A 17,922-nucleotide genomic window follows, 5' to 3' on the forward strand; every position below is an offset into this window, starting at 1 on the left:
AGGCAACTGAATGTTTCGAATAAAGCTTTCTTGTTTCTTTAGGGATCTGCATGTGTGTACCATCACATCTTATCATAAACGCTACCAGTTTTAAAAGAAGAAACATCTTGGCTGGAATTATCCTGTCTGTGGTAATGTTACCACTAATAGGAATATAGTTCCTTAGAAGATGATGGTACTTTTCACATAATTACTGCCAGTCAGTTTCTTGATGTTGAAATGCACGCTCACATAATGATTTACTGAGCACTAAAACCCTGATTAGAACTCTCACTAAAGATAGCCCAGTATTATTTTCATTTTGTTTATATCTATGTTAAACACACAGTATAAGGATAAGGATAAATAAAACATGGTACAACACTTATATTGTGCCCTGATGATTAGTCAGAAAGCTCCCTCACTAAATACGAATTTGCAATTTATAGAACTGAAATGCAACTAACAATCGTCATGATATAATACGAGAAAGATTTTAACAGTTTCATTGGAAATAATTCTGTAAAACTAACCTCAATAACCTTTTACTCTATATTGTAGTACACTTAAAATGACAAGCAATGGAAAATGCACCTCCCGTTTGTTTTTTTAGATTTGGCAAGCCACCTCCTAAATCTAAAAGATACTGTGTGATATGCCCCAAAACACTCCAGAAGCTACATGAGTGAAGATTTTTTGTCACCACTGACCCTTGATCTCCTTAATAAACATTGAACTTACAAGCCAACACAAAAATGTCACACACCTGATTTTCTTCAACTTATCTACCGATCTCTTCCTTTGGAGGCCCAACCAACTCTTTTCATACTAGCATTTACAACTATAACCACAAACAGTGTTCCAGTCTTCATTAGATCCAAGATGATTTTTTAAAAAAAATATTGTCTCCCTAGTTTCATTTGTGGTATATTACATTCAAGTAAACCAAATGCATTCTCGATCTGCTTACATTAAATCAAAATGTTTGTGCATCTGCTGTGTTTCTTTACCTGTCATTTCAGTTACTTTGACAACTGTATCTCTAAGTTCCCAGATAATTATTTAAAATCTCAATTTAATCTTTCTCCTCTTGAAACATCAAATTCTGCCTTATGTGTAGTTTGGCACAAAATTCATCGACATATCAAACCTTTTTTTCCCCTCACTTTGGGGTTGTTGATTATTTGTAGAGCAATTTGTTAATGAATACCAAAAGGTGTTATTAAACCATGATGAACCCCATTGCATTTCACCGGAGCCTGGGACAATCTCAGTAATTGCATCCTCTCCCATCCAATGTGATCCAAATCCGGCCTGCTTTATTGCTACATAATTGACATCATGATGAGTACAGCTCTGTGTGAATTCCATTTAAGGAGTGATTTTTAGAGAAGTTTTTTTTTGAAAGGCTGGTCCTTATTATCTAATTGCTACATCCTGTAGATGACTTGCTCAAAACGATTTAAGCCAGCCTGTCCATTTCATGTCAATGCACTTTAAGAATCAGCTTCAACTTATCCTTGCCCTAAATATCATAAAGTTCCAAGTGAATTAGTTCAGTCATTTTACCTTCAAGTGATGGATCGACCCACTCAATATCTGTCTAATCTTTCTGGGAAGCAAGACTGAAAGTGGTCTTAATGAGTTTGTCCTGATCCTTCTCAACAACCAAAAACTTACAGAATTAATCCCTTGACTAGTATCAGATTGTTGCATTTATTTTACTTTTTTTAAAAAACATATTTGTTCCATTTTATGTAAAGATAGTTTTCCATACAGTTATTTTTAGCGATTGCACCTTCCAAGAAATTGATTGGTTCTATCCTGTTCCCATGCCTTTTAGGCACTTAGGCACAGCCCAGTCATTTTTGATCTTTTTGCCTATTCGGTTCAGTGTAAATGTTTTCTCAATTAAAAGGGATCATGTTCCATTTCAACTTCACAGGCAAACCCCTATTCTTGCTTTTTTTTTAAAAAAAACTTGCCAACCCAAGCCCCCTCCAGTATCAATGCATTCATAAAGCTGTCCCTTCCTCTGTACATCATCTCTTCAACCAGTTGTGGAGATTAATTATCCAGCTCAGCCTCTCTTGGGCCCCTGACATCCCCTGAAGCAGCCCAAGTATTAGTACCTTTGTCTCCTTATCTCAAAGAATCTTCAACATTCCTTTAAGTTTCCTCTTCAATTGCTTGGACTTCCTAACCACTGTATCAATAATATCATCACTGCATTCATGTAAAACTACAAGTTTCAAGGCACCTGTTTGCAACATTAAAGTTATGGGGATACGTTTTTCTACCACTGATTATTCATTCATTTTATGTTTAAATCTCCCTCCCCCGGTGGGATTATTAAGCAATAATGTAACATCTGAAACTTGATTTACTTTTTTTCCCTATGGAGATCAATGCATTCAACCTAATCCCCTCAAAACCTCAGAGTCTGAGCTAGGCAGAAATAAAGGCTGACAGGAAGGAAATAACTTATTTCAATATTTCTAGATTAACACAACGATTGGAGCAAACTATTGAAAGCACATAACTTCACATAACATGTATTATGGGCCATTTTCTCACAGTTGAGGAAATATATGTTTCATTCATTTAAAAGCACTGCTTAAGATGATACATAACCAATAAACATGATGCTGAAAAGCTCGACAGTGAATGACAGACTCCTTCCTACTCTCATAAATGAACACAAATATAAATTAACATTTTGAAACACTTTTTTTATGGAGCATTTACAGTCAACACCAGGAAAATGGATTCTGCTATTCTTCAGAACTCAGAGAACCATACTTCAAAGTTTTAAGAACTTTTAAGACCTCCATCCCGCCCCCCCACCACCCCCCCACACACACCAGAATTAGCAAGTTACATTTTCTTACATTCCAGTCACAAAGGTATATTTGTGGGAAATTATCCCTTTAAATTCTTCGTAAATAGCGTTTGGAAGGCAGCTATTATGATCTGCAAAGGAAGCGCCCCCAACCCTTCTGTAGTGGGTAATTTAAGACGTTTACAGACACCACGAACCACACGTTTACACAGTGACAGATTAAATGGAAAACCTCAATGTCTGCTCATCACTGTATTCTGCTGTCTGTCTGTCTGTCTGTCTGTCTGACCGTCTGTCTGACCAAACAAGCAAATGTATTGCATGTGAAAAGAAGGGCAAACATTTGCCTTCTTAGGATAATCACTTAACAAATCGCTTTTCCTTTTGCACTTTCTCTCAATGAGTGATCAATGCACACACAGCCCACCCAGCTCGGGTTGCCTTAACCTCGTCAATCTGAGGGGGGGGGGGAACGGACGCCGACGACACGGGGACATATTAGGAGCAAAGCAAAAGTGCAAAGGGAAGTTTTCATAGCGGATGGCACACTGCGCATTTTTTGAGATGTGTTTGGTTGTGCAGTGTGTGAGAGCATCGACAGCCCCAGTGTAATCGTTTGCTGCAACTCGTGAATCACTCAGTGGGTTTCCAGCCCATTCCAGATTCTTTGTTTTAAAACAAATGAAAGAAACCACGTTTATTTAAATGGTTTTTGTGTGTGTGTGTGTGTGTGCCACGTTCCCTTTACTACAGTAACATCCAGACGTACTGGGTGGGGGTGTGTGCGTGTGAAGGTGGATGGAGGAGGTGAGGGTTCATTGCTCAGCAGTGTTAAGAGTCAGTGCTCCCTGGCATGTTCAGTCTGATGTGTTTGCCTCGAACTGTGGGTCAGGCGGCCACACAAGCGCATCTATTCATCTGGGTCACCCTCAATGCTTTTCTTAACACAACAACACTGGTCAGTGGAAAGCAAAATGCGTTCATTCTTTTTTCTTGCGCCAGAGGTTTGAATAAAATAACTTCCTTTTTTTTAAATATAAAAATATTTTAAAAAAAGACCCCCCCCCCTCCCCCGCCCCCAATGCAATAAGGTTATTGGGAGGGGAAAAGAAGGCAAATCTAGTTAGGGAAACAGAAACTGCACGTTCAAACAGGAGCGATGCTATCGATTCGGTTCACAGTAGTCGACCAGTGTGTAAGATAGTGAGGCTGTGTAGGACGTAGGGACGAATGGGGTCCGTCTGTGTGTTTGCATATGCACACAGAATGGGGTCCATCTGAATGGGGTCCATCTGTGTAAAGTGACGAGGTAAAGTGGATCGATAACTGCAGCGTACGGTGTGGTTGCGTGAATGCATATGTGACAGGAATGAATCACAGCCCGTGGACGTGTGTGTCCACGTTGCCAGCCTTCCCTCTCCACCCGCAGTGGGAGTCGAGGTTAGCGTCCTCTCTCGGAATGTCGAGCTGAGTTACAAGAACACTCTTCAACACTAAGGCAAAAAAAAAGAGAGAGAGATTGAGAGAGAGAAAGAGAGAGAGAGAGAGAGAGAGAAAAAAGCTGCGCTACTTTCATGTTGCCGCGTTGTCAAATGCATGAGATTTTATTTTCAAGGCTTCCCATACCACTGTTTCATCATCTGGAGTCAATTACGTTATAAGCCAAAAGAATTCACCTCGGGCCTTTGCAGCTTCTGCCAGAATCTACTCGAAAGTTTGTTGCACACGTTTTAGGAGCAGCGACCAGAATGCACAAGTGAGTGGAGTGGAGAGCAACGTTTTGCTCCGAGTGTAAACACATCGGTTTATACAGAAAACGACAAATATGTTTGACTACGGATCATCCAATTAATTTGCGTCTCTATTGCCCATATATATATATATATATGTTTATATATATATGCACACAAATACAAACACACACACCCATCTCCAGGATAGAGAGCACCAAACTATTCGACAGATAAACTATGTTCTATTTCAAATCAGCTTTGGAAAACAGTTCCTGAATGAGCCCATTCTCCAGTGTAAAGGCTGAGGTCCGCGTCTATTACGCGTTACTGCGCATTTGACAACTGGATGGTATCTTTCTTCCGATCGGCTTTTTTTTCTTAAGCAAAAAGAGTCAACTCTTGATTTCCCAATGGGGGTGTGGGTGGGTGGGTGGTGGGGGGGTTATTTTGTCCTGTCCGGGGGTGGTGTAGATGTTAATGCCCACTTTAACCCGTGCAGCATTGCTACAAAGTTCGCCCTGAATCGCGACTTAACTTTATCGCAGTGATCTTAAGAATCGCGGTGTCTTCCTGATTCCCTTTCCCCAGTCTCGCTGCAAGTGTTTTTTTTTCAATGGATGGATTGATCCTTTTTTTTTTGCGCCTGCAGAGCCGCAGCAGAGCTGCTGCAGAGCCGCAGCAGAGCCGCTGCAGAGCCGCAGCAGAGCTGCTGCAGAGCCGCCGCAAGAGCTGAGCCCGAGCTCTGAAAGCTGGAAGGGTAGGCGGTATTGAACGGGTTAAACATTACTCGCGACGTACAGTTTTATTAGCAATGCCGAGCAGGAAGTGTGGATCTTCAGCTGCCATGTTTTTTTGTGTTTTTTTAAAAAAAAGGAACAAATAATTCCGACAATGACCCACTCCCCCCCCCGGGAGCAGTTGTTCTGTTGGCTCTTGCAATGCAAAGCAGATTATTATGGGCAACGGGGCGAGAGAAACAGGGGCTGTGAGTGTTGAAGTGGGGTGAAGTGGGGGGTGCAGACTCCATCCAGCAAAGCCTCTCTTGACTTGCTGTGCGCACTCGCCCAACTCTCCCATCCCCAACTGCCCAGGATAACGCTCTGAAGCGCTGCTCTACTCAGCGGCCCCCTTCATGTTTCAGACCTTCAGTGAAACCACCTCCACAGCAGCTGGAGCATCTGTCTCCCAAGACATAACAAGTTACCGTCACGCACATTCGGCGGCGACTTAAAAGCGTTTGGGCGACTTTGTGGATTTTTTATTATTATTTCCCTCTGACCTGCACACCCGGGATCACACGATTTCAGATGGGGCAAATCACAACGAGTTGCAATGCGATCCGCCAGCGCTCCCGAGAGCTGACATGTACAGGCACTGCTTGGGGTGGGGGGGGGGAGGTGGGGGGGGAGGCACAGCTCTGCGACTGGGATATCATCATCAATAATGTGCTCCGAGTGACTGAACCATTCAACGTTCACGCGTAGCCACAACACGACCTGTCGATGTAGCACCACGACTTCAACCGCTGCCGACGCCACAACTGGCTCCTGTGTTAGGTGGACTAATGCTACCAGTCGATTTGATAAAAAGACTTTTGATCCCCGCCGAAGCATTTTGGTGTTTGGGTTCATCTGCCTATTCCTATGCAAACAAGACTGGGGTGGCAAAGAGCCAGGGTGGTCTGTAACCAGAATACAGAGAGCGTAACGACCACATCTCTTCCAAATGCTGACACTAACACGAGGATTTTTTTTGGTTGGGGGGTGGGGGGTAAAGCTTACCATACTTGTACTTGGGGGAACTCATGTTTAGATGTTTAGATCTGCTCCCCCCCACCACCACCAAACGACGTAACCGACGGAAGCAACATAAACCGACCAGCTGTGCCAAGTATGTATCTGCTTTTTAAAGCACTGGAAAACGACCAATTCACCATATTCCCACTGCACGCCCGACTGTCTGGACACAAACGGTCTCGTTAAACTGTCTCGGAAACGTGTTGGCAGAATTATAGGTGACATCGAAATCGGAGGACTAATGAGACACAAGTCACTCGAACAATTAATTAAATCCAATTGAGACACGACCCAAGAGATTCCTGCCCAGCTCTGCGTTTGCAGCGTTATCAGAAGGTGCCCCTATACAAACATAGGCGCTGGGTATATCCGATGCTGGGTTTTACTTACGTTTTCACGGGGGGAGAGATGATTCCACTCCTTGTCCTTTGGGCTCCTAAATGCATTTGTATGCATTTGTCCAAGCAGCGAAGTCCGAACTGAAAACAGAATTCGACAGCGAAGCTGATTCATATACAGTGTGCATGAAAACCAATGCTGGCGGAAATACACACACACACACACACACAGTGAGAGAGAGAGAGCCCAGACCTAGCACGTTATCCACATGTTGCAGACGGGGAAGTTGTGTGATTTGAGGACTGCATCGCTCCTCCGGCAAAGAAGCATAAACTCTCTCAGACCCTGGCGTGGGATCGATCGATCGATCGATCGATGGATGGATGGATGGATGGATGGATGCAGATGCTTTACTGTGGACGAGCAAGCGTTCAGACTGGAGAGAATGGCATGTGGATAATGACAAACGGTGTGAGTGTGTGTGCGAGTGTGTGTATGTGTGTGTGTGTGTGTATGTCAGAAGTCTGCGTTCAGTATCAGTGTCTTGAATGCCAAGTAAACTGGGAACAGCCGCTCCTCGTCCTCCCTGACGCCCCTCCAGGCATTGACTTCAGGAGGTGCCTTGACTTGTTAGCGAAAGAGGTTGCGGGCAGGAGATGGATTTGCTTCTCGGTGTTAGGTTTCAGCAGTGACATCACAGCCCTGTATCTGATGGGTTTAATGTGCAGTCTCTCGGAGGCTATTGCCCCCCCCCCCTGCACTTCTCTCGCCAAGTGCTGACCCTCCTGTACAACGCACAGCGCATCCTCCGAATGCAAATCGAAGGAGTTACTCATACCGACAAAAGGCGAGGGTGCAAATAAAGAAATAAATTAAATGAATCATATCAATAAATAAGTAAGTAAGTAAATAAATAAATAAAAATGGTTCTAACAGAAACGTTGGATACAGTAAGTGCGAGACAGAGAGCGCACACAGCAACGAAATGACCCCATGCATATTGTAACTTTACACCATAAAAAAATACTATTTAGTACAGGAACATTTTTTTACAATGGGTAGTTAGTGCATCGCCCACACCATTGCCCACACACTGCCCACTGGATGCATTGCCTATAATTCACATCAGCGAGTTACATTTCCCCCAACAGCCAAGGGACACAGTAAATCTGCCTCTGCTGTTGGGAGTGGAACATTTCTCGAAGACACCTGTCCTTAACGGTGTCAGTGCTGAGAGCAAATGAATGAAGGATGACAACTGGAGGCTACTCACCTAAGAAAGATCAACCGAAAGCATTCCCCAAAAGGTGACAGGCTCTCTCCACTCGCGTCTTACCCTCTCAGAGAGGGGAGGAGGAGGGGGGAGGGGGGGGGGGGGGGGGGAAGTTGACTGACGTGTTCGAATTTACATTGAGAATTTAATAAGCGAAACTCGGTTTTTATTTGGGGACCTGGAATCTTGAAATAGGCTATTTCCGTCTCCACACCCCCCTCCCTGCTGCTTCACTCTGCAAAACACGACACTTCGCACCAGCAATCGCCGGAACCTTCAATGCAAACTGTTTCTTATTAAGATTATTCCCGAAATACTTTGGATTGCAGTCCTGCACATAACGAGCATCCGAGCAAATACAATGGTGAGAGGCTGTTCCTGCATCCGAAATGTACCATACACACACACACACACATGTAAGGGAAGGAGGGAGAGTAGGGGCTGAGAGGATTGGCGTGGACATAACCATTACACTAAATCACTTTGGAAACGTTGTGCAAATAAGGTTACACAACACTTTCGGCACAACATTTTATCGGATCGTTTGGTTGGCGGAAAACAAAAGTATCCTTTCGTTCAACCCCGTCTTCCCGTTTGCCAGATCGACTCGCGAAATGAACCAGTGTTGCAACCCGACAGGATGCTCAGGGGGATTTCTGCTGCTAATAACTCTTGATTGCTTGTCTAGGGAGGGATTAAATAAAACACGGTTGGGCAGTGATGCCCCCACCCACCCACCCACCCACACACACACACACCCAAAAGATAACCAACGACCAATTCGCTTCAAAGTAAAAGGAAGATCCAGTGATTTGTTAGTATTGGCTTTGCAAACCCGTTTATTCACTACCAGCAAAACCAACAGAGCCAAGTTACACCAGCGCCGCCCGTGGAGCTCTTGTGACCAGGAACTTGGTTTCAGTTTGGGAAGGGGTGGTGGGTGGGGGGTGGGGGGACCTGCATATTAATCTACAACCTGGAAATATAAACTAGAATTGTGGGTTTTGATAGTTGATGGATTGGTTAGCGTGGCATGTCGTCGTGACCGATGCCTGAACGTTGCATAAAATAACGAGGCTTCCTCAACTGCTGGGACCTTGGGAACCTTATACTTTCCTAAGAAGGAGGTCGATATTGGATATTCTGTACAATGCAAAATTAATTAAGTCCAATATTATGGATTTTTTGTTTTCGATTTACTTTTTAAGGGCAAGGACAGACACACTTTGCAGAACCTTCTTCTCAGGAGACTAAATGAGTTGCGAAGAGTCCACCATAGTTAGATTGTAAACAACTGCGAAACGGACTCGATGGGTTTTCTCGTTTGTCCTCTATGTTCTCACAAGGATCCTCCAAAATGCAAAGGTCGCTGTCCAACAATCTCAACAAGGAAGAGACGGATAGGAAGGAGGTGGTCACTGGCATTAGAGAGGTTGATTGAGAGCCAACTTGCTGAGCAATCGGTGCAAAGCTAATTAACAATGATGTGATGGGTCAACAAATTCAAGAGACAATTAGATATTTGGCAAATAAATCACTTAAGTGCATACAATTGAGTCTGCATTATCTTTTATGGTCCTCTGCAGTTCGATGAAGCAATGATGTGTCACGATTTCACACCTAGTTCCAACGCTTCTCCACACCAGAGCATTTTTTCTCTTGTAAACAGTATAGTCTTCAAGTCACTAGTTATCTCCCACATTTTCAAGGTATGGTTAGGAAATGGGGGCATGGTTGGAAGCTGGGATTGAAGGATGTATATTTTAATAGGGTCATTGATATTGTTTTCGGTTACAACACATTTGCCTGTTGAGGTGGACATTAAAAATCTAATGCCATTTGAAAAGAGTCCTGGCCAATAATCATTCTGTGTTTGGCTAGCAAAGTAGTCACTGCACAACTGAAATCCTTGTGAAACACTTAGAGATGTTCTGATGTGATAAAGCACTATTAAAGGTAAGTTCTTTCCAATTGTGGTTGATCCTTATTGGGTGGTCCTTGTTTCAAGTTGTTGATCTGCTTCAAGTGTTTGGATCATTTGCTTTGGTTGCTTGTTTTCTCAATGGCTGCTGAGTTTGGTTGCACTGCCAAAGTTTTTTATGAGATGCAACAGGATGGAAGAATGGCGGCACACAATATTGAAGCAATCTGGGAAGCATTACACACTGGTAGAACATTAGAATTGGGCACCATATATTGGTTTATCGGAATAGTTCTGCTGTTGCAACTTTAATAATTATATAGTCTACTCAGACTGGGCCACATATATATATATATCGTACATCTCTCCCCATATTTTGATGGGGAGGGGTTAGACAGAAGGATCTCCCTGAGATTAGTTTGTGGAATGCACTTTGTGAGTAGGAAAGCTAAGTGCTTGCTAGTTCTTTGATCTAGGGAGTCCCAGAGGAAATATGTTGGGTGAGATGTGTGATTGTGTGAAGTCTAATCTTGTTGATTTCACACAACATCAGTGAAGTTTGTGCTATCGCCACTAAGTTCCACCCATGTTGAAGCTTGGGATGATCCTGTTATGTAGACGGGAAGGGGTGTAATATTGTACGTACTAAATTGAATGTGGAGGATCTTGACAGGAAGCTCATTCTTTGGGTGGGTATTCTGCTTGTCAAAAGGGCTACGTGTGGTATATAACCATATTTTTAGTTTAATCTTTATGGAATATAGGTGAGTAATGAATATTAGCTATTTCTTGTTATAAGTCTAACAAAGGCAACATGAGGCCATACAAACCAGAAATGCAGATTCCATTCTAGATCTGTGCTGAGTTAGCTAATTTGGGCAGCAGTTTCCCTGCTTTACATGTGATGGATATTTTCATACCATGAACAAATGTGAAATCATTCATGTGTTACAAATTAATTTACCGGAATCAAAGGACTCAGGAACGCATTTCTTACTTGCATGCGGATAAATATGGCCATCTTTCCTAATGTTGGAGAAAGTAATTTTTCAATACACTTGTACATTTAATATGGGGCTATTCATCCTTGTCACCATTTCCCTTCAATTAGATATTTGGCAAATAAATCACTTTTGGCTAAGCACAAAGCAAACCAGTCATAAACATGAAATAAACACAATTTAGGAGGAGAAAATCTTAGTTGCCCAATCAAGTCTGCACCCTCCACAATCACAGAAAACCTACCTTTATACTATATATTCAAACCTACCCAACCCTCCTAACTGCGCCATCTACTGGGGTGAGGGAAGAAATATTGCATACTTCTCCCAGAACTCAAAGCCCAGTTAATTCAAAAACTCCAGAATACTAGTGCTTGTCCAGTTAAACACAAGGAATTGCCATAGCTGAGAAATACAAAGACAAGTTGAACAGGAGAGAAATATACAAATAGTTAATATGTAAATGAAATAAAGTTGTTCAAATAAAAAGTCCTATCATATGCTTGCATAATCTTGAAATTAATCCTAGCCAGAGATTCCTGTTGTGATTTTATAAAGTTAAATCCATGGATTTCAAAAAAGTCTAAAAAGTTAAGTCCTCTAAGTCTATTGGAAAAAGTTAAATCCTTATGCAAATTTTGTCTGCAACAATCCAGTGGAATTCTTATTGCTATCAGTTATTTTCTTTCATTAATTATAACTTCTGTCCTTTTCTTCCTCTTATTGTCCATGTTTTTTTCTGATTTCCACACCATTTCTCTATTTCTCTCTGCCTCCATGCTTGGACTAATGAACATTAGTCTCTTGTTTCTCATTGCCATCTGTTTCTTTAAAAGATATAATTTCTTTATATTGAACTAGTAAAATATTGCAGTAATATTTCACCAGTTGCTATAAATTAATAGGCAGATTTTGTTTTAAAAAGCTGAGAATATTAAAAAAACATTGTGATAGGAGACTCTTTGCCAAACACGCTTCTGGTCTTTGGAGAAATGTTAATGTAACACACAGACATTTTCCCAGAACAACTTCCAAGGAAGTCCACTGTACTGCAGACATGTTAAAATTGGCCACCCAATAGGCAGAACTACCAAGTATGTATTCTGTGAAGATTCTGCTCCTTTCATTCCTCATAAAATGCATTGTGCTGTGTTAAAAAGACCATCACTATATATAGAATTTAGGTAACATTTTTAAAACACTGTTGTACATCTATACTAAAGTAACTAGGAGCTGGATATTTCCTTTCTTCTAACTATGCAAAGCACATTTTGTTTTACATGATTGCATCCCATGTCTATTCTTGACACTTCTTTTTATAATTCTCCTCATAACCTGCACAAAAATAAGGCTCGGCATCAATCTTTTTAAAGTTACAAATTTACAAATCAAATCAACAATTTCAGAATCAATCAGACAACAAGTCAAGATTATATTACAATCATAAATAGAATCCTTTTCCTCCACTCTATCTGGAAAAGTGCATCTTAATTTATTAACCCGCACCCAAATATTCAGACAATAGGAACATAAACATGCAAGTGTGATCTTCAATCAAGTTATTCACTTCCGGTTAACTACCACATATAGGCACTTTGCTTATGTAAGGAAAGAGAACCAATATTTGGGATCTAATTTGTGGCATTTCTTAATGAGAAAGGAATCCCATTAGAATTATCTTTAACTCATGGGAACTCCGGTCTGAAAGTAGATGACTTCTAAGCAGAGTTTCCACAGGACATATGATATATTCACAGTTGTTGGAAGGGGTCCCATTTTGTGTGACTAGGCTTCTTTATTTAAGAAATCTGATTAAGATATGCTGCAAATTGGACTCCATACCTTTGCGCAAACTTTCGTCCAATGAATGCAAGTTCTGTGTTTATACAGGTTTGTCTTCAAAAATACAGCTTTGTGTATTATTTAACATCTATTGGAGAAGATTAATCAACTATTTCAAGTGCATGATGATTTCACACTTGCAGAAAAACAGGTACAGCACAGATTCCCGTATTTGTTATTTAGACATAAAATCCACAGAAATGCAGCATGGAATCAATAAAAGATGTTTCCTTAGCTGCAAAGACGATTATGAAGGGGCGATTGTATCTCCATTACTTTAAAAGTATTTCTTAGTATGAATTTCAATACATAAATTGCCATGTTAATAGAGATGTGGAAAATGCCAACATTTGGATTTTATTCTCAGGCACATATTGAGAGCATTATACATATAATTATGCCTCTTAAGTGTTTGCTTTTTTAAATATAAAAGGAGAAACTGTAATATTCACAGCAGGTGGGGACACAACCATAGTTGTAACTGTTGATTTAACTTTACCTTTAAAGTGAAAATAATTGAGAACAGACTAAAACCAACAATTTATTTTGAAACATACTACATGAAGCTAATAAATTCCAGTTTTTTTAAACAAAAATTAATCTTGCAAATCTGGAATTTCAAATAGGCTTATTTTCACCATGTTATTTGCAATACCACAGTTCTTGGATCCAATATTGAATATATAACTGTACAATTTGCATCGAAATGTAACCTCAGACACACAATCACTACACTTTACAATTACCTATAAAGTAATTTGAGATGTTATAGGTTCTGTATCAAATTCGAAAGATTATTTAATTAAATATTCCTATTTGCCTTAGTTCTGGGACTTTCAAAGATATTTTATGTCAACAGAAACAAGGGAAATAATTTACAATAATAAAAAACATTCTTGCATTTGATACAGAAACATTATCAGAATATAAAAATGTCTCAAAGTGTCTCACGGGATTTATTGTAAGAAGTAGTAACTGAGTAGTTGCAGGCAAACTCACCAGCCAATTTGTGCCATGTCACACAAACCTTTCATACACATAAGCAGGATTTGCTAGCTATTCAAACAGGTTGATTCTGATGTTGCTCTGAAGTTTTGAGGTCTCCAATATATATGTGAAGTTGAGGGCAACAGGAAACAGTGCAGTGTTATGCCTTCTTGTTGTTGACCACACAGAGTCACAACTGGAATCATCTTTCTATTCCAAAATAGGAAGAGGTACTTGACTTATATTTTAAAACAGAACATTCTAATTACTTTATTCAGGTTTATAATGTACAATTCACCAAATATAATCAAATCACTGCCAAATTTCACCCACAACTCAAAACACATCTCAATGCTCAATCTAATTTGTTTTGGTTAGATTTGAAATGTTGAAAAAATATGAAATGAGTTATGGTACAAATATTGCAAAATATCCATGTTTGTATCTGGAATTTGGATACAGTGATTCAATTACCAGATATCTCCTCTTTGTTTATCAGGATACAACTATAATTATTTAAAATGTGTGTACGTTTACAGATATAGTTGTTTGATCAGTTATTTGGCAAGGAAAGAGTTGTTAAGTGACTGAATTGTTTAGGAGATGAGTAACAATGATAGGTTTCTACAAATATACAAATTATTGTACATTGCAGAACATTGCCACATGCTGTGGACTTCTAGCATAGCTGCCAAACCCAGCAGAGAACGGTTTACTAACTATGGCAGGTCAAACCGTTTAAACGATCAGAACTCAAATTATTGATTTATTTAGGGGAATTAAGTTTAATTACTTGAAATTAAGCAAGAGCACTTCACCTCATAAATATAAATTAAACATACTTGTTATCGAAATGTGGTTTTATAGTGGGGATTAGATTGGTCAATTTTCTCCCCTCCTAAAGGTTTACAATTCGTGTTTTCTTCCATTGAGTCATACCTCCATTGCTAGGATAATATTTGCTAACCTAACTCACCAAGAAGATTATTTTGTTCCGGATATGTTTGCAGTGGTTTTGTAAGTAAAGATTGAGAAACAAAAAAGAAAATAATAATGCAATGAACAAGCGTGGGTTTCAGCCCTCATGAGGTGGATGGTAGGTACAAGGAACTCCTTGCAAACTTCCCGGGGAGCAAAGCGTCTCAGCATAAAATGTGTGAGAGCATTGCCACTGTCCTCCTGTCCGCAGCTCGGGCACACATCCCTTCCCTTTGAGCGATGGTTCCACCAGTTGGAGGTGTGTAGTTTAAGCTTTAGCTGCTTGCCTCTCTGCAGATCAATCAAGGTGGATTCCAGGTGTAGGACGTAGGACGTGTAGGTGTATGTTACGAACTCGGACTCCAGGTAACGCCTTCCAGCAGCTGTTGCCCTAAGCCTCGGAATTTCTTTATCAGCATTCTGGCAGGCATTTGCCTTCAACAGATTTGCCTTGATCACCTCTCGAAAAGCATCAAGGTCTTGATTTAGAAAAAAATTGTGCTTCAAAGTTATGGGACATACTGTAGTATCAGAATCACTAGCAATGCCCACTCTACTTCCACCCCCATCGGAATTGAGATTAATTATTCTGGTGGGAGAAAATCTTTCTGGATTCAGGTCCTCAGAATTCGGGTCTCACATACTCTTAGTTCAATGTTTTTTTCACCAGTGTTCTGCAAATGTAACCACAAAGAAGTGTAGCTGGATTCCCTGCTGAGTGTGAAGAGCTCCATTGCATTTAGGTCTGAAGAAGGGTGTGGATCTTTTAATGCTCTTTGGCTTCCACTAGACATAATAATAATCCTTGCATTTGATATAGCACATTATCACGTCGTCAAGATGTCTCAAAGTGCTTCACGGAATATACTGTAAAGTGGAGTGACTGTGGATTTTGTGGACATCATAACAAATGAGAAGCTAAGACATAAGACACTTGGCAATGTGTTGCTTCATACAAATCTGAAGCACACAGCTTCAAAACAGATACACAATTGTAAAGAAAGGCCCCTTTTCTTTAAAAAAAAAGCATAGAAGATGAATTTTCCATATAGTTTCATTTTTAGCCCACCCCAGTGTTGCAACATGTTTAAAAGTGAATGAAATGCATCTGCTTGATGAGTTTTCCAGCACCTGATCTCAAGAGAGGAAACGGAAAGGCAAAGCTCATGATATAGAATGAGTTAATATCAGTTTTCACATTTTTTAATATTTGATTATTCACTGCAACATGACCTCCTTTAAAAACAACTGGCAGTCTTAGTTTTACAACTTCCTTCCATTAACCAAAGGCTTTTAAAATATTAACAAATGAGCCGTTCATATCATATACTTACATTAAGATTCCAGCTGCAAAGAAAGATTCTATTTGAAAACAGCCTTTGTGTAATACATTTCTTGGATAAAGCATGTGAAATACTAAGCTCCAAGAATTAGAATTAATTAATTTTTCAAAACATTGTTGAGATAGAATTTATTTTTATTCTTGTGGTCAAAAAATAACTTCTGCACAATTCAGGAGATTGTGCTGAATTTATGTTAAAAGGATTTTAAAAAATTATATGCTTCTTCAAAGGGAATGAAACTAATTATCAGTAAAACACTTTCAAAACATAAAAGGTAATTTATATCACTGGGCCACAAACTCACAGTGACATAAAATATCTAGTTGAACTGCTCATTAATAATAGTAATAATCCTTACATTTGATCTACACCTTTCCTGTCAGGAGGAAGTCTCAACGAGCTTCATAGGATATACTGTACAGTGTAGTGACTGTATATTTTGTAGGCAACTGGAGTTCAATATGGAGAAGTGTAAAATATGATATGAAGCAGGAACCAAAGTGGAAACACTGACATAGAGAACAAACTGAAACAGATATTGTGTTACTGTTCAAGGCATTGATTAATATTCATTATTAAAAACTATTAATGATGATTTTATAAAGACGAGTAATAATTTGAAAGACAGCAATATTTAAAAAGTGGTTCTGAAAGTTCAGATCTGATACCCAGTGTACTTTAACTTGTACCAGTTAAAAAATGTAGATATTCATCTTTACACTGTCCAATTTCTTTGCTCTTATTTCTTGATAAGATTTCTTCCCATATACTGCATGCTTGCATACTTCTAGCTGTTAAAATAATTTAGTTAAATTATAACTTTTTACAAACATATTAAAGATTCACAGAACATTCTGAAGAAGAAAACTCCAGGTCCCAAACTAACTATTTGAATATTGCTATTTTTGCAAACTAAGTTCCTTGAAAAAAAATCAGTTTTTGAATTTAACCTCGCAGTAAGTGAAGATTTGTAGCAATTATTTTGAATTTCCAGTGAGCAGAAACAAACTGCTTTAAAGAGTGTGGTGTGTTTCTAAAAAAAATGTTTTTGTTCACCAGATGTGATATCGCCACTTGTTACTGTTTACTGAAATGCATGGGGAAACCAGAAATGTCAACATAGAAGGTTTCTGTAATTAAGCGGATTTCAAAGCAGGAATTTGCTATTCAGTCATCAGAAGAGCAGTACTTCTAGTCAAACTCATCCTGGAATATTAAGTTCCATGTTTTCTGTCTCAAATACAAAAAGTATTAAATGTTTTGCAATTCTAAACAGCGGGAAGTAGCGAGATATTGTTGTTGACTAGGAAGTAAAGTATGTCGTGATCTCCTTCAAAATATTTAATTGTAATTTTAAATCTCAAATGTAAAAAGTTTCACCCACAAAATATAAACTCAATTCACTTTACAGTATGTTCTGTGAAGCATTTTGGGACATCTCCACTTTGAGACGCGATAAGGCGCTATATCAAACGCAAGGATTATTATTATCATTTAAGTAGAAAAAAAATCCACTTTCAAATGAGGAGAATAAAATAATAAAAGCATGTTTTTGTGCTGAGAAATGGATATTGCTAGAATTTTCAGTGAAATCCATTGCCTTCCACTGTCAAAGCCACTCAAACCTGCCAAAGCCACTCACAATCTGCAAAAGCTATTCACAACCTGATGATGCAGGGTCCAGTGTGTAACCATAACTATATTAAATAGTTCAGCAGTCATATCAAGTTTGTGATTGAGGACACCATTCACCACCACTATTCACTAGCGTTGAGGCTCTTCAAATCGGACAGTGACCAACAATAACATAAATAGAATCAGCACTCAGATATATCTTGTTTCTTTGAACATAAAATGTCTTCTCAGTATTAAAAGAAGTTATGTCTTC

At 39.6% G+C, this 17,922-nt stretch overlaps 1 protein-coding gene across 1 annotated transcript in view; it reads right to left on the reverse strand.

Annotated features, from left to right (window-relative positions):
* The window catches only part of LOC103174799 (collagen alpha-1(XXIV) chain), a 129,472-nt gene extending 122,091 nt beyond the window's left edge, over window positions 1-7,381 (reverse strand). The window contains exons 1-2 of the mRNA XM_042334983.1: window positions 6,942-7,381; window positions 6,741-6,829 (exon numbers count right to left, since the gene is read on the reverse strand). Of these exons, the coding sequence (XP_042190917.1) occupies window positions 6,741-6,796 (56 nt within the window). The 5' untranslated portion in view covers window positions 6,797-6,829; window positions 6,942-7,381. The remainder of the gene's footprint in view (window positions 1-6,740; window positions 6,830-6,941) is intronic.
* Between the last annotated feature and the right edge of the window lie 10,541 nt (window positions 7,382-17,922).

Source organism: Callorhinchus milii, unplaced genomic scaffold (genome assembly GCF_018977255.1).
Source record: "Callorhinchus milii isolate IMCB2004 unplaced genomic scaffold, IMCB_Cmil_1.0 Scaffold5, whole genome shotgun sequence".
NCBI classification, from domain to species: Eukaryota; Metazoa; Chordata; class Chondrichthyes; order Chimaeriformes; family Callorhinchidae; genus Callorhinchus; species Callorhinchus milii.